The sequence below is a fragment of the Marmota marmota genome, unplaced genomic scaffold (assembly GCF_001458135.2).
Source record: "Marmota marmota marmota unplaced genomic scaffold, marMar, whole genome shotgun sequence".
Taxonomy (NCBI): Eukaryota; Metazoa; Chordata; class Mammalia; order Rodentia; family Sciuridae; genus Marmota; species Marmota marmota.
Genome location: NW_026000026.1, coordinates 59,774,224 through 59,801,295, shown reverse-complemented (window position 1 = coordinate 59,801,295; position 27,072 = coordinate 59,774,224). Strand labels below are relative to the sequence as shown.

The following is a 27,072-nucleotide window of genomic DNA, read 5'->3' as shown; positions in this document are numbered from 1 at the left end:
CCACAGAACACCATGCTGGGTTTTACATTGATGGAATGAAGCTTGTTAGGTATGAAGAAATGAAAAATATTTTAGATGCCTTAGAAAAACATATGCATGCCAGAGGAAAGGAGATAAACCACAAATCCTTTAGAGGCCTACCGTAGCAGTAGTAGTTTGGCAGCCTGGGCCATGTCATATTACCTGTTGTGCTTCTTGCACATAAGGAAACATAGTACTTGGTGCACCTTTTGGAGTATTGGAGGCATCCATGACCTCGTTTGTGCACATACATCTGCCCATTTACTAGATAATGCATGAAGCTGCCAAAGTTTAGTTGGAAGTGAAGCAAAAGCAAGTTCTGCACCAGGTACAGGCAGTGTTTATAGCAGAGAGGATGTAGGAAGCTTCTGGAGAGTCTCCATAGGGAAATCATAGGGATATCAAGATTTTATAGTAAGACTATAGTGTCTCCTGCCTACAACTGTTCTTCATTTGAAAAGCAGATCTTGAATTCTGCCTAGATACTAGTAGGTCAGACTTAAATATGCTTACCTTCACCATGTGACCTGTACTTCCCATTATGAAGTATGTGCTTTCTGTCAAACAAAGCATAAAATTAGATGCACGACATAGCATTCATTGTTAAATGAAATGACAGAAGTAGTTATGGAAATCATAAGCATCTATGTGAGCAAGCAGCTCACATAAAACTATCATATTTGCTTTTAGTGTCTTGCATTTCCCATTTGAAAATGGAGAAAGGTCATCATTACAGAAATTAACCAAGCCTTACTACGAAAACTTAGGTGTCCTCACTGTAAAGACCTCACAGAGATTTCCCCATGACTGGCAGGCAGAGGAGGAAGTGTAGCTTGCTTTACAGAGTTTGCAAGCTTTCTGGCACCCAACAAAAGTAGCTGTGAATAACAGCCCAGTCATGTTCTACAAAGCAATGATAAACACAAATTCACTTAGATAAAGGGAAAGAAGGCCTTACCTTTAAGATTATTTTAGTAATTTACAAATAATTGAAAACTATAACTTAAAAAATCTGGCTTTCACATAGTGACTGCTACTGCTCACCAAGCAGTGCTTATAAGCTCCCTTGGGCACCAAAAGTACCCATAAATTTCATACTAACTTCAGAAGATTTCTCTGTCTTTGTAAAACCCCCAATCTTTCCTTTCTTCCTTGGACATACCAGAGGCTACCCTGGCCTGTGCATGTGTGTCATGCAAGAAAAAGGAAGGGGTGTGTGTATGTGCTTGATAGTTACTTAAATAACTTGAGATGGAAATTGAAAACATTTCTATAATAATTTCTATCAAGATAAAATGACAAACATTTTTGAGATAATTATTAACAGTCAATCTGCTTATCTAAAATACAGAACCTTAGGCTAACTGGATATTAAAAGAACAACAAAAAAATGCTGAAAAAAAAGGCAAGAAATATAATACCGTCTATTCAAACTCTTAGGTCATGGATTCATTCATCTGTACTCATTGATTGTTTCGATGCACGCTATATCCCTTATTAGTTTCTAGGAGGGAGCACACAAACTACTCATTCACCATTGTCAACTCTGAAATCATTTAGAAGTGCTTCTAATGTGTGACATACTGTGTACTGCTGATATTATCTGCAAAGTATCTCAAGCCCCAGTGCCTATGGTTTGGAGTCTCTTCAAAGTCTTGCCTATGCTGTATCTTGGGGATGACTCATTAGGTCATATTTCCTTGGTACCCAGTTATGAAAAATTAATTTACATTCATATTTTTAGATTTTACTATCATTTCCTAAATCTTATATTTGCATATTTTGTTCCACAGCTTTAGTTCTCTTTCTCAGATACTTCAATTATATGTATACATGATCCCCATTGGCTAGCTTATGTATTAATTTTTTAATCACTCTTTTAATTACTTTTCTCATTTCTATTCAGTGTGTCCATTGCTCTATTTTCTTAGTCCCTTCACATTGGATCTCTTTACATTGTATCTTCATTTCTATGGAGTTTTATTTTTTTTTTTTCTTTTAGATTTCCTGCCAATGCATATTTCATCTTTTTTAAAAAAATTTTGTTTCTGCTTCGATTTCTTCTTTCACATAAACAATTGCTTTGTTTCAATATGAAATTTATGTTTAAAAATTTTCCTTTGCTCCATGAAAAATATTTTGGGGCTAATGCCCTAACATTAATTTAATTTAGTTTTAATTCTTCTATTTATTTTTCTTCTCAGATGTTTCTTTCTAATGAATTGGTCATTACATTTGCAAAGTTTTGAAATGGCTAATGGAACGTAGAAAGACATTTCTTTTGGCCTAATGTTAATTTAATATAATTATGCTGCTGGTTTTTCTTATAACATCTTTCTAAGAGGCTGCAGTAGCTGTTTTTTGAAAATTATTTCATTGACTCAGTTCCTGTTAGGCCCCCAGAGATGGTGAGTAATCAGGCTGTCATCCCAGGTAGGTGGGCTGTGCTGGTAAAGGCTACCTGCTTTTCAATTCCCACAAAGAGGGCAGAGCTGCCTGTGAGAATCTTTGTGTAAACTCCTCCCACTCACACTCCTTAAAGAATCAAAATTGCTTTGCTGCTCCCTGGCTCATTTCCTGTTACAGACAAAGGATATGAGTTTAGACTTGGGAGTATTGCTGATCCTCACCTGCAGGAAGAACATTTTCCTTTCTGCTGTTTTAGATGTTTTAGATACCACCAGTCATCTTTGTCCTGTGGAAGAAGGACCCTTCCCTGAGCCCAGTGCTCAAGAGGGCCCCACACCTTGCAAACATTGACATTCAAAGATCTTTTATTTTTCAAATTTTATAAGAAAGGTTTGAAAGACTGGTAACAGGGTTAGTGAAAAAGACTGTAAAGGAGATGCAGAAATGAGCTGAGCTCCCCAGGAAGGAAGGTGCTCTTGTGACTGGGGGGAGGGGGTGACCAAATATAACAATCCAGCAGGTTTTTCTACCCTGTAGGGCCTTGTCTGGGAAATAGAGAGTGGGGACAGGGGAAGAAAATTACACTTTCCTGGAAGAGAGAAAGTGAGGCCGCAGGAAAGTTTGCCAGCTCAATCTACCTGATGCAGGTAATTAAAGTGAGTGAGTTCTCTGTAAAACCTTGCCTCTTCAATCCAACCTGGGAGACTCAGGCAGCTCCTAGAAATTCTCTCAGAAAAGGGACTGGGGGAGTGGAATTCCACTGCCCTGACGCAGCATCCATCCTTCCCTACCCCTGGCTACAGGATGGGCCAAAGGGAAAGAGATTTCTTCAGCTTCCAGGTGTTTAGGGCAAATGCTTGGGAACAAGGCTGTGGGTTTCTGGGTCTATGTGGGATTAAGGGTTGGGCTGAGTTTGATATTTAACTTATAAATATTCTGACATATGGTATATGGATTTTGTTCTTTTGCTGCAGACTCTGCAAATATTATAGGAAGGACCTGCCACTGGATTCTCTGTTAAGTGAAATTCTAATTTGTGATTTTAATGGCAACCCTATTCGGAATTCATAAACAACATAGGGGCTCCACCTTGTGGTGTGTTGTCAAATAACATGCCTCTTTTTTTTTGTTTGTTTCAATTTAGATTTTTAAAAATTTACATAGTACTTTACATAAGTATCGGGGACAGTGTTATAATTCACATGCAGACAGTGTGTCATGATAAAGTCAGTACATTAGTATTTCTATGTTCTGTTAGCCATTTCAAAATTTTGCGATTAGTATTTCTATGCTCTTCCACATTTGTCATTTCTTTTTATTTGGAGCCTTTAAACTCCTTTCTTGAGGGTCTTTATAACCTTTATAGTAGGTTGTTGTCGTAAACTAATAATCTCCCTACTGTAACCGAAAGCTTAGTTCTTGGTCCTGATGTCAATCCAATGAGAACACAGCTTTGAGAAAAAGGAAAAGGAAGTTTATTGCTTTGGTATCAAAGGAGAAACACACGGGGACACCTGTCACAGAGGCTGTGATTCTTCTGCAGGAACTGAGGTGATTCAAAGGCTACATTCCAAGTGTTCTCTGTTGGAGCTGTGATTGACTTGTTAATTTGGGTGATAGTCATTTCTGAGATCTTCTGGTTCCATCCTCAATCTGGTTTACTTTGTTCCTTGGGTAGGTGTGTGGTCAAGGGCAGGTAAATCTGCCTAAGATGGGGAAGAAGAGTAATCCTATTTCCCCTGAGGTTAGGAAGGAAGAGAGACTGAAGAGGGGCAGAGAAAAAAAAAAAAAAAAAGAGAGAGAGAGAAAGAAAAATGCCCATGTAAAAAAATAAGTTGCAGTGGAAGAGCAGTAAAGGCTATATTCAAAACATAAAGTGGTCCTTTGTTATACTACTGCTCTGTGAAACACCAGAATTGGTTCTTCTATCTACCTGTATTTCGGTAGCTATTATCCAATTCCTCCCTATTAAGCAATGTTGAGAGTGTTTTCAAAACTGATTTTCCATTGAAAGTCAAAATCGTAGGTTCAAATAGTTTCCTCAACAGTATACAAAGAGTAGTTGAATCCATTTTATAAAATGGTATTATAACAGTCCAATTTAATAAAGTATTTTGTATTTGCTTCTGAAGTTCTTCAGGTCCACATTCAACTCTGAATGGAGGATTCCTTGGAAGATTGACTGTACTCTAGCAATTTTTTTTTTCAAACAAGATTTATTCTATGAGGTTTAAGATGTTTAAGGTTTAAAACACTTGTTTTTGTCTTTATATCTGAAAGAGTTTGAGTATAAAGTTTGTGCATCATGTTATCTTTTATTTAATACATTTTTGGCATTCCTTCGTTCTTTTGTTGGATTAAGTACACACTTACTGGGTTTTTATTTGTTTTGATATAGTGGCACTTTACCACTGAGCCACATACCCAGTCCTTTTTATTTTGTGACAGGTCTCACTGAGTTCTTGAGGCTAGCCTGAGGCTAGCCTCAGCCTTCCAAATTTCTGGGATTTTTAGGCATACACCATCATGCCTGCCAAACATACTGATTTTTATCTCCCTCTGCATAAATAACTTTACCTTTGTGTCTTGTTTTTCAAAATGCTATTTCTTTACCTTCTAAAATCCAATGAATTTGCAAGGGAATATCTTGGTTTCAAAAATCCTGCATCCCATTTCACTCAGACATTCTATGTCTTTTTAAATTATAGATTAGTCTTCATTTATTTCAGGGAAGTTTCCTTATTTTACCCTGGAAGATGTATACATGTATATGTATGTATGTATATGTATGTAATATATAATATTTAATATTTAATATTATATATTTAATATAATATATAATATTTCTAGATGATTAGGTATTTCTTTGCATTTTTTGAATCCTTATATATAATATTCTCTCACATTTATAAATTGTGGTATTTTAATTTTTCTTTAATATTCTTCATGTTTGCATCTTCTCTCCTTATAATTCTCTTAATCTTTATTTCCTTTTGATCATTACAGTGTGATCCTCATTTCTGATAGTTTTATTGTTTTATTTTCATGTCTTTTCTCAATTTTATCAGCCCATATATATTCTTTCCATATCAGCATGCTTCCATGAATTTGTAAGCTCTGTTTGAATTCTCAACATTAAGAGGTGATTTTCATTATTATTTTTTAAGTATCATAATGTGATTTTATTTATTTTATTTTTATTTTTTTAAAAATTTATTTATTATTCTAAATTGTTATACATGAGAGCAGAATACATTTTGATTCATAGTACACAAATGGAGCACAATTTTTCTTTTCTCTGGTTGTACACAAACTAGACTTCATATATGTACCTAGGGTAATGATGTCCATTTCATTCCACCATCTTTCCTTCCCCATCCCCCCTTCCTTCCCTTTCCTACCCTTTGCACTATTCAAAGTTCCTCCATTCCTCCCATGTTCTCTCTCCCTACCCGCCTTATGGATCAACATCCATTTATCAGAGAAAACATTCAGTCTTTGGTTTTTTTGGAATTGGCTTATTTCACTTAGCATGATATTCTCTAGTTCCATTCATTTACCTGCAGATGCCACGATTTTATTCTCTTTTAATGATGAGTTATATTTCATTGTGTATATATGCCACAGTTTCTTTATCCATTCATCTACTGAAGGGCATCTATGTAGGTTCCACAATTTAGCTATTATAAATTGTGCTGCTATAAACATTGATGTGGCTGCATCACTGTAGTATGATGTTTTAAAATCCTTTGGATATAAACCGACGCGTGGGATAGCTGGGTCAAAGAAACAAATAACCAAGTAACCAAAAAAACAAATAACCCAGTCAATAAATGGGCTAAGGAACTGAAAAGACACTTCTCAGAAGAAGATACATGATCAGGCAGCAAATATAGGAAAAAATGTTCAACATCTCTAACAATTAGAGAAATGGAAATCAAAACTGCTCAAAATTTCATCTTGCTCCAGTCAAAATATCAGTTATTAAGAATACAAGCAACAATAAATGTTGGTGAGGATGTTGGATAAAAGGCACACTTTTACATTTCTGGTAGGACTTCAAATTGGTGCAACCAATCTGGAAAGCAGTATGGAGGTTCATGATGTGATAATTTAGAAACTATATTCTTATGATATTTTTATGGAGAATTCTGTCATACAATTTGTTTTTCTTTTTTGGTTGTTATTTATCTTTCAGTGAGGTGAATTAGCTCTTTGTAAGATGTTTGCAGTAGGTTTCATTACTTAACAGAAACTTTCATTTGGGGCTGTAAAATGGGTTGCAACCAGCAGAGAGACTGATACCATCCAACTTTAGAAAGTAAAAATATAATCAAAGTGAAGTGATTGAAAAAAAAAGTAAGGACTATGTTAAGCAAAAATCATTTTTATGCTAGATATTTACTTGATGAATTTCTGTAAATTCACTTTCTTTTTTTTTTTTACTAAAGATACTTGCTCAACAACAAGGAATAGCACCAGTTGTACCTCATCCAACTCTTCGCTTTCTAACTACTTGTATGTCTTCATCTTGGGGCAACTGTTGCTGGGGACTGGAGGGACCCCTCTCTACACCCTGGGAACAGCCTTTATTGATGATTCTGTGCCTACTCACAAGTCTTCTCTCTATATAGGTAAGTTTAACCTCTAATATAATCATCCCCTGATCATTTTGTCCTATTGTTTACTTTATGAGTATTCTTGATCTTTGTCAAAAGGCAAAGAAACGGTTCTCATTTTATAACTAAAGCATAACAGGCTTGGTAAAAAGTTATTTGTAATGTGATAGGCATTTCCATTAGGTAAATGCAGTATTTCCTTTATTTAACTATTTACTGCTACAACCAGATGATTAATAAAATGCATAATGATTTTTGCTTATATCCTCCTCTGGGCATGCTAACCTTCCTGGATGGAAAGAACCACTGGAGAAACCTTTTGTCTGGGTTGCCTAAATCCTGGGGAACTTACACAGGGTGTGGCAATTGTGACTGGTTATATCAATGTTAACTTGAATAGACTCCACAAAAAACAAAAAAACAAAAACCAGAGGGTGTATAGAAACTCTTAAATTTTCATTTTAGATTAACACTTTTATATGAGTCCTTTTTTTCCCCTTTGTGAACTAATTCTAGGTAAAATTCCTTCCCTAAAGTCTAGAGCTAACCAGTCTATGCAAGGTGCTTCATCTAATTATTGCCTGATTAATTTTTTAAAAATATATTTTAGGTGTAGATGGACACAACATAATGCCTTTATTTTGTTATGTGGTGCTGAGGATCTAAGCCGGGTCCCGCTCATGCTAGGCGAGCACTCTACCTCTTAGCCACAATCCCAGCCCCAACCTGATTAATTTTTATATGAGTTTTTCTCTTTATTGTTTTTTATTCTATCATAGGAAACTCATTGCTGTAGTACTGAAAGTCAGTATGTACGGAGTGGCCCTGACAGACTACTAACTCTACCTGGGCACATCCTTTAATTTTTTTTTCCTTTTTTTTTGCCTCCAGTGCTGGCAGTTGAACCTGGGGGCTTTGTACAGTTAGATAACCATTTTACCACTGATCTATATGCCCAGATCTGGGTACATCTGTAATATGGAAACTTCTATAGCAACTGTATGCTTTACAAAAGTTTTAAGATGTCCTTACAAAATTGTTGGTTTAACTGAATTGGAAATCATTTCTTTAAAAGATCACCACTAAGCTAGGCATAGTGGTGCATGCCTGTAATCCCAGCAGCTCTGGAGGCTGAGACAGGAGGATCATGAGTTCAAAGCCAGCCTCAGCAAAGGTGAGGCGCTAAGCAACTCAGTGAGACCCTGTCTCTAAATAAAATACAAAATAGGGCTGGGGATGTGAGTTAGTGGTTGAGCGCCCCTGAGTTCAATCCCTAGTACCAAAACAAACAAACAAGATCACCACCAAAAAGAATTTATAAATTACCGATTTCTAGCATTTTTAAGCATGCCCTTTTATTCATAAAGTATTTTTGAGTATGAATTCTTTATATGTGCACAACTACTTATGAATTATATAGTTTAATTTTTCTACTAAAGTATTTTTTACTTTTTAAAACACAGCTATATTATAAATTAAGAAAGTTGACAGATAGATAAAAATTATGTTTTCAGATCATCTTCCATGAGCTTCATTTTGGAGACTTGATTTAGTACATTAGTCATTTTTGCCATTGAGATGTACTTAGTTTAGGTAAAAACTAAGTTTCCTGTTCTTTTTTTTTGTATAAGAATGAAAAACCCAGCAGTCGTCTGTACGTTTGTAATACAGTTAATTTTTTTTTATACAGAGGAAAATGTTAAATATATAATAGACACAAATAAGTTCAATTAAATCTTGCCTATAGTTAAAATGGAAAGTGTCTAAAAACAAGAGGTTTAAATGAATATCTATTAAGAAATGGAATTAACGGCAGATAGAAGTTTCAAAATCTTTTGTATGGCAAGTTAAATACTCTCCAAGTGGGTGCAAAGTGAGGAGACTTCTTGTTTCACATTGTTTTATTTCCTGAGATTGTAAACACTAATTATCATTCTTAGTACAGAATAATAGTAGATGTGCTACTCATGCTAACCAGTGAACGTAATCTAACTTTCCATGGAGTTGCAATTGTTTTGCCTTGTTGTAATTGTTACAGTTAGACAGATTTTCTACTGACATACATTTTAGATTCCTTAACATAATTATTGATAAAATGATACCATCAAATAGTATATTTATTGATTTTTTTTGTAATTTTGAAGTAGACCTCCTTACTTATATTTTTCTATAGCAAAATATTTGTCTTTTTTCACTGTTGTTAGAGATGTAAACAAAGTTGTACATTTGGCTATTTCCAATGTCTGTTTTTTTTTTTTTCTTTTTCTTTCTAGGAATCGGCTATTCTATGTCAATCTTAGGCCCAGCCATTGGCTATGTTTTGGGAGGACAACTGTTAACCATGTACATTGATGTTGCTATGGGAGAAAGGCAAGGCAATATCTATTTTTCTTTCATTTGAGTCTATTTGATTTCAATATACTAACATCATAGATAATTTTCACAGTACTTATTCAATATGTCATGGGATTTTTAAGCCACAAAACTGACCATATACAACTTTTATATGATATCTTATTCTGGCTACATTGCTTCATGAATAAATACCATACCATCTCTTAGTGTAATAATGTATTTATTCATAAATAAGGATATTTAATAGGGTTATGTGGTTAAATGTTTAGAAATACATTTTTTTCTAAGATTTCATGCATTGTTCAAAATCAACAATTCAATATAAAGTAGTCATGTTTTCTGTAGATTTAGTTGGGGACAGCTAGCCTGAAGTGTCTGATGGGGCTTTGATTCTCAGAATAAATTTTCTGGTAGCTCTGATAATGTCATACAGATTACAATTATAATTATAATGTCAGAGAGATCACTATTTTAATAACGTGGCAATATAGTAATAATGATATATAATATTTATCCTATACTATATTCCAGAGAGCAAATGTTTCCAATAAACATAACTTACATGTTTTCTTACTTAATTTTCCCAATAATCCTTTAAAGCAGCTGATACTTACAGGTTGGTAAGTAGCCACAACATTAATTGAAGTAGATCTTTTGATTGCAAAATCCACATTACCTGCCTTTACCTTTTCCTGAATAGACAAATTAATGACCTTTGCTGAGAATCTGTTTTTTCATTTTACCATTGGGAATCATAACTGCACAATCCTTTGCTTGATTATAAGCAATAAATAAGGAAATGTGGTCCTTCGTATGTGATTTTTTCCCCCTAGAGCTTTTAGTCTTAGTATGACCTTTTAGAGACTGTGACAAGATAAGTTAAAACAGAACAAAGAAAAAAAAATCCTCAAAATGGTTTAAAGATTTTGATGCAATACCTGGAATTCTGAAACTACTAGTGGAAATATAGGGAGAGTACTTCAGGATACAGAATAAGAAATGATTTTTTGGGTAGGACCCCAAAATTTCAGGAACAAAAGCAAACATTGACAAATTGGATTACATCAAATGAAAAAGCTTCTACACAGAAGAGGAAACAACAAAGAGACAACTCTACAGAATGGGAGAAAATGTTTGCTAGTTACCATTTGATTTAGGATTGTTAATATCCAGATTTTTTTTTTTAGAACACACAAATTTAACACAAGTTATTCAATTAAAGAATGGCAAGTGATCTGAGTTAGAATTGCTGTTATACAAATAATTTGGCAAGAATGTGGAGAAAAAAGGAAACTCTTATCCACTGTGGTGAGAATTTAAATTTGTATAGCCACTATGGAAAATAGTATGGAGGTTCCTCAAAAATGAAAAATGGAACTTCCAAATGATCCAGCTATGCTACTTTGGGTGTACATAGAAAGGAAGTGAATAGAATAAATAAGAGATTTCTGCATACCCGCGTTTGTTACTGCACTCTTCTCAATAGCCAAGATAGGGAATCAATCTAGGTACAGATGAGTGGACATCTGAAAATATTATACACACACACACACACACACGTGTGTGTGTGTGTGTGTATATATATATATATATATATATGACAGGATTAAATAAGAAAACATATACACATATATATTTATATGTGTTTATATATACATATATGTATTACATATATCAGAAATAAATACATATATATATTACATATATATCAGAAATACATATATATATTATTCAACCATGAAGAAAAATAAAATTCTGTCACTTATAGCAAAATGAAAGGTATTGGTAATCCTTTGACAGATACTGGAAGAAAATTATCACATGCTCTCTCTTATATGAGGAAACTGAAAAAAAAAAATCAACTTGAAAGTAGAACAGTGATTGTAAGGGACTTGAGATGAGTGCCAGAGGACAAGGGGAGTAAGTGTAAAGATGGGTGGGTGGATAGGATCAAGGTACACAGTATGCATGTGTGGAAATATTAGTGACTCCAAATCATTTTAGACGAGTTTATACTTAAGTAAATGCCAAATGTGAAGCCCTGAATGTGGGCTTTCAACATAGGTCAGTGATTTTTTTTTTTGTGAGATATATTTAATTAATTTTAAATAATTATAATAATTTTAAGTAATTTTAACACAGTAGAGGGTAAAAACAGCCATGGTTTAATAAAGAATCCTCAGAAAATTCTATATATGTTTTCAAATATCCATCATACTTATTAACTGTTAAATATTTTAAAATTTTATGTCACATTTACTGTTTTAAAAAACTTTGTAAATAATTATTCTTTTAACTTATTAATGTCTGCTACCATTGTCTGATTATCAAAAAGGCATCAATAAAAATTTGGTTATTATGATAATATCATACTTGATTATCTTTAATTTTCGAGTCTATGATTATAACTGAGTTTTAATTAACAACATTGACTTGGCTTTTACCTCCTTTTTTTTTTTTTTTTTTTTTTGTTTAGCTCTGGTATCACTGAGGATGATCCACGATGGTTGGGGGCTTGGTGGATCGGATTTCTCATATCTTGCTTCATTGCTTGGTCTTTGATAGTACCTTTCTCTTGCTTCCCAAAACATTTACCAGGTAAAAAAGTTCTCTTTAAAACCAGAGTGTTTTTTTCCAATTCTAGCAATAATGTAGTTTTTCTTTTTTCGGTACAGGAGATTGAAGCAGGACCCTGTCCATTGAGCTAAACCCCTCAGTCCTTTTCTTTTGTGTATTGAGGCAGGATCTCACTAAGTTTCTTAGGGTCTCGCTAAATTGCTGAGGCTAGCTTTGAACTTGCCATCCTCCTACCTCTACTTCTAGAGTTGCTGGTTATAAGTGAAAGTCACTGGGCCCAGCCAGATGTTGTTTTCTATATGACTAATAAGACTGTACATTTGTCCTCTTTACTTTTGTATAGAATCTCAGTTGTGTGCATATGCAAACTTTTGAATACCTAACTTTATTTTAGACAATGTTTACTTGCAATTTTAATATGCATGTATTTCTCATTAAAAATATATGTATATGTGTGTGTGTGTGTGTATATATATATATATATATATATATATTCATTTCCTTACTACTTACTAAATTTGTTTTTCATCTTTTATCTGGAATCCTGCTTTATTATATGTAAGACACAATATCTTTAAAATCCTTAGTTTGCATTTTGTTAATGACTAATTTCAAGGAACCTTCTGCCTCAAATCCTTCATGTTAGTTATTTGTGGTTGAAAGTACAAGTGCTTATTTTTTTCAATTATCATTGAAGTCATATTGCCATACATTCATTTTTATCATATCTTAATACTAGACATGTATCCAAAAGGAAAACTTTAATAGAAAATAATGTTCATTGTCCTCTCTGAGATCTTGCCTCTGTATCTGAAATAGGTATATATAGAAGTACTCTTCTCTAGGTTGGGGATATTTAGTGATTCCCATTGTCATTTGCAATAAAATAGATGATTAATTTTTGGAAATGGGCAAAAGAGAACTTGACAGATTAAAAGTAGATGAACTCATTGATTTCTTTTTATTGCAGGTCCTCCAATTTATGATTCCATATGTTGACTATTTTCTCAGATTTATTCACATAGTACTATTGAAAAATGAAGCTAGGCCTGGTAATACCAGCTACTTTGGTAGGCTGGGAATTTGCAGGAAGATTGCAAATTCAAGACCAGCCACACCAATGTAGACGTTCAGCAACTTAGTGAGACTTTTACTTAAAAAAAAAAAAAAAAGACTGGGGGATATAACTTAGTGGTAAAGTGCACTTAGGTTCAATCTCCAGTACAAAATTAAATAATAAAATTAAAAATAAAAGGGACATTGTGATAGTAAATATTATTTTTTATCTGCCAAGCATCTTAGAAGAAAAGAGAAAATAGCTGCAATGTACTTTAATATATAAAGGACGAGAAAGAGAAACATTTGAAATGTAGACAACATGTTAAGAGACTTGAAATGAAGAAAGTTTATAGGAGATGAGCAAAATTGTCTCATTTTAATGGTTAGACTGGTTGGAACTTCCTTAGGTAGTGTAATGAAAGTTAGCTCTTGGGCCGGCCTCATCGCAGACATAAATATTTGTACTATTTTGTTGACAGAGAGGAACTGACCTCTTTTGTTATGGAATTTACATAGCTGTGGAAGTTTGTGTCAATTAAAAAGTAAGCATTTTTTGAAATGGTGAGTGAAATGATAGAGCAAGTACGTTTACTATTTTTTCCCCAGGTACAGCAAAAATTCAAGCTGGAAAAATTTCCCAGACTCATCAGAATAAGAGTAGTTCCTTGCAACACACAGATGAGAATTTTGGAAAAAGTTTTAAAGATTTCCCAGCTGCTCTGAAGGTGAAATAAACTGTTTTCACTTTCACTTTTTTCCCCTTACTTTCCTTCCATCCCTCATCTGCATGTACATAATGCATATGTAAAACACACATACAAACCTTTTTGTAGTATATTTTTGTTTGCTCATTTACTGAAATTCTACATTTTATCAACATCTCTTCAGATTTAGTTTTTTTCCCCTTGAGAACAACTATTCCAGAGTAGAATAGCTGAAAAAGCATGAGTTATTTTATTGGTGATATCAATAATCTGTGGTCCCTCTTGGGCACGCTAGCCCATTTTCCTCTCTTATTTCCCTTATGCAGTGCCTGATCACTTATCACTGAAGCCTTTTACTTCTTCCCTCAGCCACCTTTCCTCTCCTCTCCACATGTGCACATCTTGTAAGCTTGTTCATAACTTAATTCCAACTACTATTATTTTCTCTTACAGTAAGTCTGTTCTGTTTCATAAATTTTCCTTAACTTATTTTATAAATTATAATTTACAAAAATACTTTCAAGAATTATTGGTTTCCATTTTTTTTTATCCTTATACCTTCTGTGTAGAAATTCCTATACTGATTCAGTTCTCTATGAGTACGGAGTTTTATTGCTGCTTTTCCTTAGATGGGATATCACCTAATATCCTTGAATGTCTGAAAAATATTTCTGACTAAATGAATATTTTGAGGGTCATCCCACTTTAATTCCAGGAGTTTTGGGGTACTGTTTGTTCTTTTCTATGTAAATGTGTTGCAGTTGAAATTCTAGGTTAGTATGATATTGATTTTCCATGTGTCAACTTGCAAAAATTTTCATGTATCTGATTTCTAGTTAATGCTTAAGCATAAAGATTAGAAGCATTCCAGTAAAAAGACACCTATTTATTTGCTCAACTTTATTCTAAATTTCAGACGCCTTTTAATCATGAAATGATTCTATGAGTGTCATTATGATCCTTAGAGACCAATCTCATCTGTGCTCATAGTCTCAAGGTTTTTGTTTAGTATGGACATAAGAATTCAAAACACAATTAAAAATCAAATAAGTGGATATATAGTACATGCATCTATAATAATAAGTGTGGGTAAGGAAACCTCTCCAAGTGAGCTTCTACCTTCTGTCTCTAGCCTGTTGAGTGTAATAAAGGCATGATCATGGCATTGATGAAGTCTCTATTCTCTAGATGCTTCACCTACCCATTTTCTCATTGATACATATGTAAATCTATTAATTATCCTTAGTTATATTTTGATGCTGGAGAGAATGCTGTAATTTTAAAGGCTAATATTGTGTTTATTAAAAGTTTTGATATTTCCACAATGCTACCATTTTAATGCTGCACTTCACAGTATAATCTTAGTTATTCATTTGGTGAACTGTATTTTTTTCTTTAGAATTTGATGAGGAATACTGTCTTTATGTGTTTAGTTTTATCAACTTCTTCAGAAGCCTTAGTTACTACTGGATTTGCAACATTTTTACCTAAATTTATAGAAAATCAATTTGGACTGTCATCCAGCTTTGCAGCTACCCTTGGAGGTAAAACTTTTTCTTTGTCCTAACTTAATCTAATAATTTTACTTTACCACAACAACACATTTTCAGTAGGATAATATATAATTTTGAATATCTTGCACCTTGAAATATACACTTTATACTTAAAAAAAATTTTCAATTTCTTTTTCTTCTTTTTAGTTGTAAATGAACACAATACTTTTATTTTGTTTATTTTTATGTCGTGCTGAAGATCGAACTCAGTGCCTCACACGTGTGAGACAAGCGCTCTACCACAACCCCAGCCTCTACACTTTATACTTGTTTGGATAAAAGTTTCTGATTTTATGACAATTCATTGTATGAATCTGAGATAGACAATTCTATCAGGCTAAAGAGAATATCTTCATGTTCAATAGTTAATTTTACTAAACCCTTACTTAATAAAACTACTTTCATTTATGCAGTATTTTTATGTTGGCTGAAAACTTCTGTATGTTAAACCATATTGTTGCTTGCTTTTTATGTTTTCCCAGTTGTCAGTCTGATTTACTCAGTATTCCTGTGTTTTCTCTCTCGCCTTTTTTCTCCTTAGGAGCTGTTTTGATTCCTGGAGCTGCTCTTGGTCAGATTTTAGGAGGTGTTCTTGTTTCAAAGTTCAAAATGACATGTAAAAATACAATGAAATTTGCATTGTTCACATCTGGAGTTGCACTTGTGCTGAGTCTTATATTTATTTATGCCAAATGTGAAAATGAGCCATTTGCTGGTGTGTCTGAATCATATAATGGGTAAATATATTTCAATGCTTTTTTATATTACTATCAGAATAGCAAACTATGTATGCATTTACAAGTATATGCATTCTTAAATTATGATTAATTGACTTTTTTTTACTTAGAAGGCTTTTTATTTCTATGAAAGAGCATGTAGAATTTTTTGTTTTGTTTTGCTTTTAGTCTGAATAATTGATATTTTCTTTAAAAAAATTGCGTTTGTTCAAAGAGCTTTTAAGAAGCAAATACCACATACTGGGTGGGCACTATACCTGCCTCAGGGTTACTAAGACTAATACAACACAATATTTGCTTAAGAGATTCACACCTACCATGTGAATGTGTTCCCCAAATGTATATGTGTTGAAATAATTTCCATCTTTATAGGGCAATAGTATTTTTTTTGTGGTGCTGGACATCGAACCCAGGGCCTTATGCACACAAAGCAAGCACTTTACCAACTGAGCTATATCCCCAGGCCAGTCAATAGTATTTGGAGGTAAGGTCTTTAGAAGATACTTAGAATAAGAGGAAGTATCTAGAGTACAACCTCCCTGATGATGTTAATGGCTTTATAAGAAGAGGAAGAGAGACCTCAAGCCGGCTTTCTTTCTCTGTCTTGCTTTATGATATCCTCTACCATGCTCTGATGTAGCAAGAAGGCCCTTACCAAATACTGAGCAGATACTGGCACTGTGTCCTTGGACTTCTCCTGGCCTCCAGAACTATAAGCCAAATAAATTTATATTCTTTGTAAATTACCCAGACTAAGGTATTTTGTCATAGCAACAAGAAAACAAACTAAGAAAACAGTGTGGGTAGAATTTCACATTTTATTTTCCCATTAATTTTTTAAAATTAAGATTATTCCATAATATTAAATTTTCTTAATAGTTGGGTTGAAAATAAAATAAAAGATTAAAATGAGGCTAGTCCCAGTTATACCATTGTTGTATTTACTTAGAAATTTATGTGTGTTGGAGAGAAATATGTAATTTGCTAATCTGTGCTATAAATGTGTTTCTACCTCTAACCAGACTATTTGCCTTTCTTTCTTTGCTTTATTTATTTTGCTTTGAAATCCTAAGACACGAGAGGGAGATCAGGCAGGAGGCATTACACAGCAGTGCATTTTCTAGTTCACAGTAGTGCTTTAATTATTTCATTAGATATGCATGAGGCTGTTGAGGGAGGTGGTACTCCAGGTCCAGGACACCATAATTCTGTGTTATTCAGCATTTCAGATGGTAAAATGAATTGTAATTTGTTTGGAAAGTTTGCCAATACCAATAATCATGATTTGTAGTTGTTATTCACATGTCTGTCATTCCTTCACATCAGTGTGATGCCCAGTGTTCTAAAGTAGTGTTTGGTTAAGCTCCATAACATGTATTCAACACTTGTTGAATGCTTGCTCTGCAAAATCCTTATTCTAAAGGAGAGGTTTAAAAGCACAATAGTGAATGAACAATGACTTAAGTCATTGAGGATGTACAAAGTGCTGTGTAAATCAAAAGGAGAGCTTTCTATTTGATTTGATTAGATTCAGAATGAATTCATGGCCATATAAAAAATTGAGTTTAAATCAGTTAGAGATACAAGAATTTTGAGATTGATAGGTTAGAGAAGAGGGGAAGATAGAGGAGAGGAACCATGTTAAGCCAAAGGTGTAAATGCTTTAAAAAGTGAAGGCTAGATTCAAGGATCAGTTTGAATGGGGCTTCTTATGTTATATGTCTAGAAATATTAGAAAAATATCTAGGAATGTTGAAAAGTAGGTAGAAGTAAGTTGTGTAGACCTGACTTTCATCCTTATAAACTTTACACGAACTTATCACAACAAAGCACTTTTTTTTCTATATTCTTTTTAGAAAAACAAAATTTTAAATAGTTTATTATTTCAAGTAACAAGATAGATATGAATTCACTTGATATTTTTCTGTTCTGCACAAGTGTTACTACCAGGTGAGCTTTCCTTAGCATAATCAGTAAAAAAGTCAAGGTGTGTTATTTGAGTTTGAGGAGGATATAGGGATTGATTATCAAGGTATGTCAAAATCTGGAACACAAAGGTAGTGATTAATATATATGCACATCTCTTGGTGGTGCAAAAAAACCCTGAAAGTTAGTGTCATACACAAACCCACATTCACCCATGTTTATGTATGTGTGTATAGAGAGCTATAAATAGAGATAGGGCTTGATGTCACAAAGTAGGTGTGACAATGTCTGATTATTTTTCCCTGTGCCCCCCCGATTCTTAATTTTAGCCTCTATACCTGCACATTAAAATGTTTATGTCATGACCACTTAGTCAAAATAGCTTCATCCAAGAAACATGAGTATAAGAAAAAGGAAAGAGCAAATCAAGAAGCTCAAGAAGGGCCACTTCAGGGAGGAAGAGAAAGGTTGTGAGGATGCAGTTTCTAGTATAGAGGTGCAGAGAATCTTTACTCTGCCACATACAATTTTCTAACATTTTTATATTGCCTTGACATTTGATAAAATCCTTGTGTTTTAATTTGGTAATTAGTGCTGGTGATGGTGATTTGTGTTTAATTTTGTATTTAAAACCTTATAAAATATGATATTCCATAGTAAGTACATACAATATTTTTTTTCTGAATTTATCCATAGCTACATTTTCTTTGCTTATGAAATAGCTCTTGAAAAAGGCATAACTATTATTGCTATAGTTTCAGGGAATTACTTGCCTATTGTAGAGGCATAATTTTAGAGTGATAGTTTGAATTTAAATAAAAACTTAGTGTTTAAATTCTACTACTTGTGATAAACATGCCTATTTTTAAAACATTAAAATATTTAAAGTAAACTATTTAAAAGTAATTCTAAAGGTACGTACATATAAACCATATACTTGGCAAACTCTTACTATTTTTCTACTAATAGTTTCTCCTTTGCCTTACAAAATAAATCTTTATAAAATAGGTAGGCTAAAGTGACCTACTCTTCATAATAAAATGTACATTCTATGCACTGTAGTTTTCACAGTTCTATCTTATACTTTGTGTATTCTCAGTAATTATTTATAAATAACATGAGAATTATATATTAGAAAATTTAAATTTGAAAATTATTGTATTAAGGCTATTTCTAAAGGTGAAGGGTTAGTTTCTCTCTAGTCCTCTCTCTATATTTGTGCTGGAAATTTTTTGTGGGTTGAGGTGGTAATGTTTGTGTTTGTCAATAAAATCATAAACCTGGCAACAGCCTGTAGAATAGGTTAGACTAAGGAGAGACTCCAGGCAGAGTGACAGATAACTTATAATAATCTACTCTTTTGACAACACTTTCCTTCACACTTCCCATGCACTTGTTTATGGTGTGTTTTCTACCTTTCTCTTTAATCTATCTCCTTCACGAACCTCTCATTCTCTACCTACTAAAATGCCATTTTTCAGTTTAGCAATATTATCAGCTAGTACTTGGATATGCTAATTCATTTAATGTTTGATTTCCAGTGTGAAAGAGTTAGCTTAGCTTCAAGGTGGCATGGATTTATCATTCTCTCTTTCTGTTTTTCTCCCTTTCACCTCTGGCCCTGGTTTTTTGGTTAGATATCTGGTAAGTGCATTTTAGAAACACTTTTAGATGTATTGCTACCACTTTGGTAGTTTAGTGCAAAGTTGGAGCTCACTGCACGGTCATTAGCAGGTGGGCCCCCTACACCTTAAGCTCTTCTTACAAGGCTCTACTTGGCTGGTTTTATAAGGCTCCTGGTTTTAGCTATATTTGTATGCAAATAGATTTTAAGATTTCTAGCTTCAGGCTAGTGTTCTTTACCAAATTTGAGACTCTTAATCTCTGTACATATATAACCATACTTGTTACCTATTTTTCAAAACTGATTCTCCTTCTCTATTGCACCACTGGGAGTTGCCTTTGACTTTTCCATCCTTCAGTCTTCAATCAGTTAGCAAATCATCAGATATTACTGACTGCACAACCAAAATTTTTCTCCAACCTATTTCCTGCACATTTTCTTGTATTTTAAAATACAATAGAATCACAGTTATAATTGCATTCCGAGGGGCTGTTTCCCAGTTTTCCTGTACTATAAATAAAACAAAAGATCAAATTATCTATGTTCATTAAAAGTTATGATTTTTTTCATATTTTTGGTTGATTTAAAAGTTATAAACTTTTAATGAACAGGTCAGAGCATTGCCATATCTTGCCATTTATTTATTTTTTTCATTCAACATATGACCACTGAATGAAAAAAATGAAATATCTGTCTTTGCACATAGGCTTATCTCTTTGTGGGGGGAAGACAGTCAAAATAATAGTTACATGTAATCATGTTTTTTTATCTTAAAATAACAGTTCTACTTTGTATACTCATCACCTGTTGTCTGGGGTCTTCTAGATGGTCTCCTTTCTTCAAGTCCATACTCTGCACAACCTCTAGGATTACTTTTTGAAAATGAACTTCTGCAATGTCGTTTTTGTTATAAAAATACTTATTATTGGCTGGTGTGGTGGCACATGCCTGTAATCCCAGCAGCTTGGGAGGATGAGGCAGGAGGATTGTGAGTTCAAAGCCAGCCTTAGCAAAAATGAGGCGCTAAGCAACTTAGTGAGACCCTGTCTCTAAAAAAAACACAAAATAGGACTGGAGATGTGGTTCAGTGATTGAGTGTTCCTAAGTTCAATCCCCAGTACTCCCACCCCCCAAAAAAATACTTATTATATTTTGCCCGTAGGTTAAAGTTTATTATTTGTAACAAGGCCCTCGAAGAGCCTACTTAATCTGGTCCCTAATTCCTCTCCAAGTACATTTCCTCTCACTCTTGACTTCAGACACCATTTATATTTTTCCACATCCACAGGATGCTGTTTCTCACTACTATACCTTTGTGCCAGCTTTTTCTGAACCCTGCTCCACCTCATTGCCCAGCCATATCTTACTCATCCTTTAAGACTCATCTCAGGCAGTAGCTCCTCCAGTATCTCTCCTCCAAACTCTGGCTAGTGTTAGGTGACTGTCTCTGGTTCTTCTAGAATGCACTTTGGAAATATCTAACCATACTCATGTTACATGTTACTATGCAATTGTCTATGTATTACTGTATTCCTAGACCCTGAAGTCTCTGAGGGCAGGGACTATCGTATGCTGCTTTGTATTCCCATTACCTAGCATAGGTCCTAACACTTGTTCAATATGTATGGTTGAATGAATGAATGATGCATTGAAGAAGCATCTTTGATTAAAGTAACTCATTATATCATGAAAGATATTGCTTTCTGTTAAGCAGTTTTAAAATGACCCTAGGCCTGGGGATTAGGAAAAGTATATTTGGCAAATACAGAAGAGTAACCTAATCTTTCAAGGCCTCAGTTTTCCCATTGGTAAATTGAATATATTGAATGACATGATTTTATTCATCCTTTTTGGATAAAAATTCTGGGAACATAATACCTGGGGACATTTGGCAAATGTCTGGAGACTTTTTGGCTTTCAAAACCAAGGAAAACACTATTGACAGACATCTGGTGGCTGGAGTTTGGGGATGCTGCTTAACATCCCACAATTCACAGAACCAGTCTACACAATCATTGTCTATCACCAGAACGAAAATCTGCCTTCTTTGCTTATTCTGATTTTCTTCCTCCTCTTCCTCCTCCTCCTCCTCCTCCTCCTTCTTCATCACTGGCAGGCATTATAAAACTATTATTTTTACTGCTTCTCATCACAAGAAAGTAAGCGTATGTGCGAAGGTGGAAATTTTGTGTTATATGGTCAGTAATCTGTGCTCAGTGAATGAATAAATGACTGAATGTGAAGATATGATAATGCTCTGAACTTGTGTTTAAAAGTTAAGACCTAGAGCTGAGTGTGGTAGTGCACAACTGAAATCCCAGTGACCTTAGAGGCCAAGACCAACCTGGGCAACTTAGGGAAACTGTGTCTCAAAAAAAAAAAAATAATAATAAAGGAGGGTGGTGCTGAGAATGTACCTCAGTGATAGAGTGCCCTGGGTTCAAACCTTAGTATCACAAAAAAGTTATGACATACTCAGAAAAATGAGAAATTATACCCCATCTGATTCAAATGTATGATATGTCAAGATCATTGTACTGTCATGTGTAACTAAAATAAAACAAATTTTAAAAAAGTTATGTCATAGAGAATTTGATCTTCTGTCTTTTCTTATTTACAGAACAGGAGAACTGGGAAAATTGACAGCCCCTTGTAATAGCAATTGTAGCTGTTCACGATCCTATTATTATCCACTCTGTGGAATAGATGGAGTCCAGTATTTTTCTCCATGCTTTGCAGGTTGTTCAAATTCTGTTTCAGATAAGAAAACAAAGGTAAGTGTGTCTGCTACTTTACCTTTAATGAGGCAATGTGTGTATTTATGATAGTTCTTTTGATCCTATAGTGAAGTTGCTTTATCTTCCTGTCCCTCCTCCATTAAGAAACCCCAAACCTGCTGATGATAAACACCTTTCTTCCTTTATGACTCAAGTGGTTCTTGTTGAAATATCAATTTGGCAATTATTCACATATTTTTTGTAACATCACTTATGTTATTAGAAAGACTTCCAATTTCTTCCCAAACCAACATGTGTGAGTGTAGGTGTGTGAATTATGTACACTATATGTTCATTTGTATATATATAAACACATACACACAAACACACACACACATATCCTTAATGGTTTTATGTGTAATAAATACATTCAATGTGTATCTCAACATGTGAGCATCCTGCCTGGGGTAAAACAAAATATGAAACAGTGAACATTTTTTGTATTTTCTATCCTATATACTTTTAAATTACTATCAAACAACATTTAATAATCTGTCATATAAATGTTGGTGGCAACTCATAATATACCTGATAAAATATTTTGATGATATTGTATGGAAGTTTAATCTTTAGAATTATATTTTTGATAATTAGATCATTATCAAGAAGTAGCTATAGAAAATTTTAAAAACTTCAGAAGAAGTTTAAAGAATTTAATCCCCAGAGGTTTATTTTCCTTCAAATCAAGTAGATATCTGGAACTGCTTTAGCTTCAAAACACCTAAAGAAAACCAGGTGTTTGTATCAGTTAAAAAGAATCAAATTCCACAAGTGACCTTGGTGGATACCTTAGAATCAGAACTACTTAGCAGGTAGCTATTCCCTTGAGAGGTGGATAAGTAGGTAGCATTTTCTTACATATAAATATTAAAGAGTTAAATTATTAGAAAGGTTTTAAATGCATAACTAAAAATGTACAGACATAAATACCATCCTGCTTAAGGAAATGCTGATGAAAAATCTAACACCCAGAGCACACTTGGAGTACCTTTGATGATTTTGATATGGTTAATTTGCATTTGTATTTTTGACCAAGTAATAAGATGATTACCTCCTTACACAGAAAATTGCCATCTGGATATTGTATAGTAAGAACAAGTTATTTTGACTTCCAAATATTGTCTTTGTCTTGGATTTTTATGTTCAGCAAGTCCACATCACTAACCATTGATTCACAAGACATTTGTTCTTACGGAATAGTTTAAATAGGCAAAATGCAAAAAAGACAAAATAAAAAAAATAAATATATGAAAAATGCATAAAAAGTAATAAATACATATGCACATTTTCTCACAACAATATTCATCTTATATTTTATACCTGTGCCCTCAACTACAAAAACAGACTTCATGGGCAAATGTGTATTTTATGTAAGAGAGCTGTGAAGTTTTTATCATAATAAAAAATCCTGTTTTCAGTTTACCCTCTTACAATTTTAAATGAATTACTTTATTATTTGATACATCTAATTGCTTAGTATGTATTAGTTTTGGAGGTCTCATCTTCATATTTGGTTTCCTGTATCCATGCCAGTGGTCTTAAAACTGCTTTCTTAGCACTGAAGATAGGTCTCTGGTTATTGGAACTATAAAACATCAACTTTCTTTGACTTTCCTGACTTTTTTTTGATGGTGGCTGTGATTTAAAATGTGTTAAAAGATTTATAGTAGGAATGCAGTTCAGATTTAAAATGCTTTTAAGAAAAAATTGTGGCTAACCAACTTTTTATTTTTTATTTTATTTGTTTATCTATTTCTTAAGTTGCCTTTTGTGGTCCTGGGGATTATAGCTGGTGATGCTTTATCTCTGAGCTATATCCCCAGCCCTTTTTATTATGAGACAGCATCTTGGTTAATTGTTGAGGCTGGCCTCAGACTTGTGATCCTTCTACTTGTGATCCTTCTACAGATGGTCCCGAGCACCATCATGCATAGCCTAACCAACTTTTTACTTATCTGAATTATTTTTTCTACAAAGGAAAACCATGTGATTTTTTTGATCATGCTAGCTTTTAACATTTCATATTATCATTATATGCATAAGTATATTTCTATACATACTAAGTATATATGTAAAATAGTCTGTAGGATGATGATATTGTCATGTCTATTGTTTTGTTGTCATCAACCTACTGTGTTAGGAAGGATAGTTTTACTTGCACTAAAGTAATTCCAATAAGTTCAAAAAATTACAGTTAGAAGGTTATAATTAAAAGAAGCAAGTTGTTTTTTCCAAATCCTTAGGATGTGTTAGTTATGACACTTGTCACAATTCTAGTGTTTGCTGTTAAACTATTGCAGATAATAAGATTGTTACTATAGTCTTCGCTTTCTGTAGTTGAAAAGAATAAAGTTATTTAAACAATTATGGTCTAATGAAAACCTAAAGTGTGTGAGATCACATAACTGCTATCAATTTGTTTTGTAAGTTATGAGACAGTAGTAAGTTACATATTGAAGTAATGACACAAGTCAAACTACAGATGATTCTACTGCAAATGTATGGTTTGTTTCTACTTACTTAATTTTTTAGGGTTAATTACTCTTTCTCATCATTATTTATTGTATATGGATTAAGACAGTATGCAAAGTTTTGCCAAGTCTAAAGAGATCAGCTTATTTACAATGATAACAATCTATTTTCAGAATAAATACAGTGTTTTATATCTAACTTTTCCAGGCATATTACAACTGTTCCTGTATTGAAGGGAAAGCAGAAATAACACCTATGGCAGATAATTTTGGTTTTGAAGCTAAAGCAGGAAAATGTGAAACTCACTGTGCGAACTTGCCCATATTTCTTGGCATTTTCTTTGTTGCAATTATTTTTACCTTTATGGCTGGTACTCCAATAACTGTGTCCATATTAAGGTATGTATCATTTGTGAATCTGCATTTTCTGAGGCAACATGTTGAGTTAAAAGAAAAATAGACTCTGTGGCAACTTCAGCCCTTGCAAACTCATCAATTCTGTGGCATTGGAAAAGTAACCTCACAGATCCCCAGATATATGGAGTTTAAATCAGATTGTGTGAAAGCATCTTAACTTTGACTACCTGGGATGTACTTGGTTTTTCTCTGCCTGTTTTTATAAAGCTTCTTTTTGTGTGAGCTGAAGATACATTCAATTCAATTTGGGCATCATGGAAATGAAGAGCACTCCCTGTAAGCCAGAATTAGAAATGACATGCATTCTGCCTTAAACATGAGGTGCTCTGAAAGTAAATCCTCCTGGAGACAGGGCTTCAATAAGGAGCTGGCTGTCACCTGGATGTTTGCTTTTTATGCTTTCAATTGTTCCTTTTTTTTTTTTTTTTTCCATATTGAGCTTTACAAAACTATTTGCTAGCTGCCCTACCTTGGACTCACCAGCCTTTCTGTATTTTTCCTAGCAAGCTGTAGATTTTCTTGTTTCAACATTTTGTTTCATAATAGTCACTTGCTACCTTTTCATGTATTTTTAAAAATATTTTTTTAGTTGTCAGTGGATCTTTTATTTATTTATATGCAGTGCTGAGGGTCGAAATCAGGGCCTCACACCTGCCAGGCAAGTGCTCTACCACTGAGCCACAATTCCAGCTCCCTCATGTATTTTTTGATGAAAAAATGTTTCTGGATTCTATTCTGAAAACATTAAGTAGTTAACACTACACAACATGAAAATTGGAAGTATTTAAAGAAGAGGAAAATGCTTTTAATTTTTTTTGAAAAATTATAGAAATTACTTTCAACTACTTGTTTTAAAAGACTGGTGGTTGTCTTTTATCTTTCATATGATTTTCTTCTTGTGATCAACATTGTGTCTCTTTAATGTTTGACACTTATGACTTGAAGAATTATTGTTGAGTCAAATGGAGCTTCAGATTCATCCCTGAATCTGTCTCAGATCTATACCCTATTCCATAGGTATGATTTCTGTATCAAAGTTAGAAAGGGAATAAGAATTATGTGCTTGCAACTTAAAAATGATAGTAAAAACTCAGCATTTTTTTTTATAAATTTTAGTTTATTTTTTTAAAATTCCAGATTTATTTGATTTAATTGGCAAATGAAATTTGAATATATTTAAGGTGTGTAATACAATATTTTAAAATATATATACACTGAAATGATTATCACAATCAAACACACACACACACACATATATATATATTTATATCATCTTACATAATTATCATTTGTGTGTGTGGTGAGAATGTTTGCCATCTACTTTAATTTTTTTGCTGTAGATGGACACAATATCTATCTATCTATTTATTTTTATGTGCTGCGGAGGATTGAACCTAGTGGCTCACGATTGCCTTACTGAGGCAAGTCCTCTACCACTGAGCTACAATCCCAGCCCTCCCATCTACTCTTAACATATTTCAAGCATACAATACAGTATTATTAAGTGCATGCTGTGCATCCCATCTCCAGAACCTGCCCTGAGTAATTGAAACATTTTACCCTTTGACTAACATCACCCCCTTTCCTCACCCTCAGCTTCTGCCAATCATTAATTGTTCCCTATACTTATGTGAAGTTGTTGTTTTTTAAAGTATCCACATATGAATGAGATCATGTAGTATTTTGTCTTTATCTTATTTATTTCCATTAGCATATCTTCAAGTTTCTTCATACTGTAACAAATAGCAAGATTTCCTTTGCTTTATAAGGCTGAATAGTATCATCTGTCACATTTTATTTATCCATTCACTTAGGTTGAATCC

The 27,072-nt window shown here is 33.6% G+C and overlaps 1 protein-coding gene across 1 annotated transcript in view; it reads left to right on the top strand.

Moving 5' to 3' along the window:
• Slco4c1 (solute carrier organic anion transporter family member 4C1) overlaps positions 1-27,072 on the top strand; it is a 58,365-nt gene that overhangs the window by 23,195 nt on the left and 8,098 nt on the right. Inside the window, exons 3-10 of the mRNA XM_015483930.2 lie at positions 6,882-7,064; positions 9,323-9,419; positions 11,881-12,002; positions 13,647-13,765; positions 15,144-15,288; positions 15,839-16,034; positions 22,205-22,358; positions 25,041-25,231. Coding sequence (XP_015339416.1) covers positions 6,882-7,064; positions 9,323-9,419; positions 11,881-12,002; positions 13,647-13,765; positions 15,144-15,288; positions 15,839-16,034; positions 22,205-22,358; positions 25,041-25,231 — 1,207 coding nt within the window. The remainder of the gene's footprint in view (positions 1-6,881; positions 7,065-9,322; positions 9,420-11,880; positions 12,003-13,646; positions 13,766-15,143; positions 15,289-15,838; positions 16,035-22,204; positions 22,359-25,040; positions 25,232-27,072) is intronic.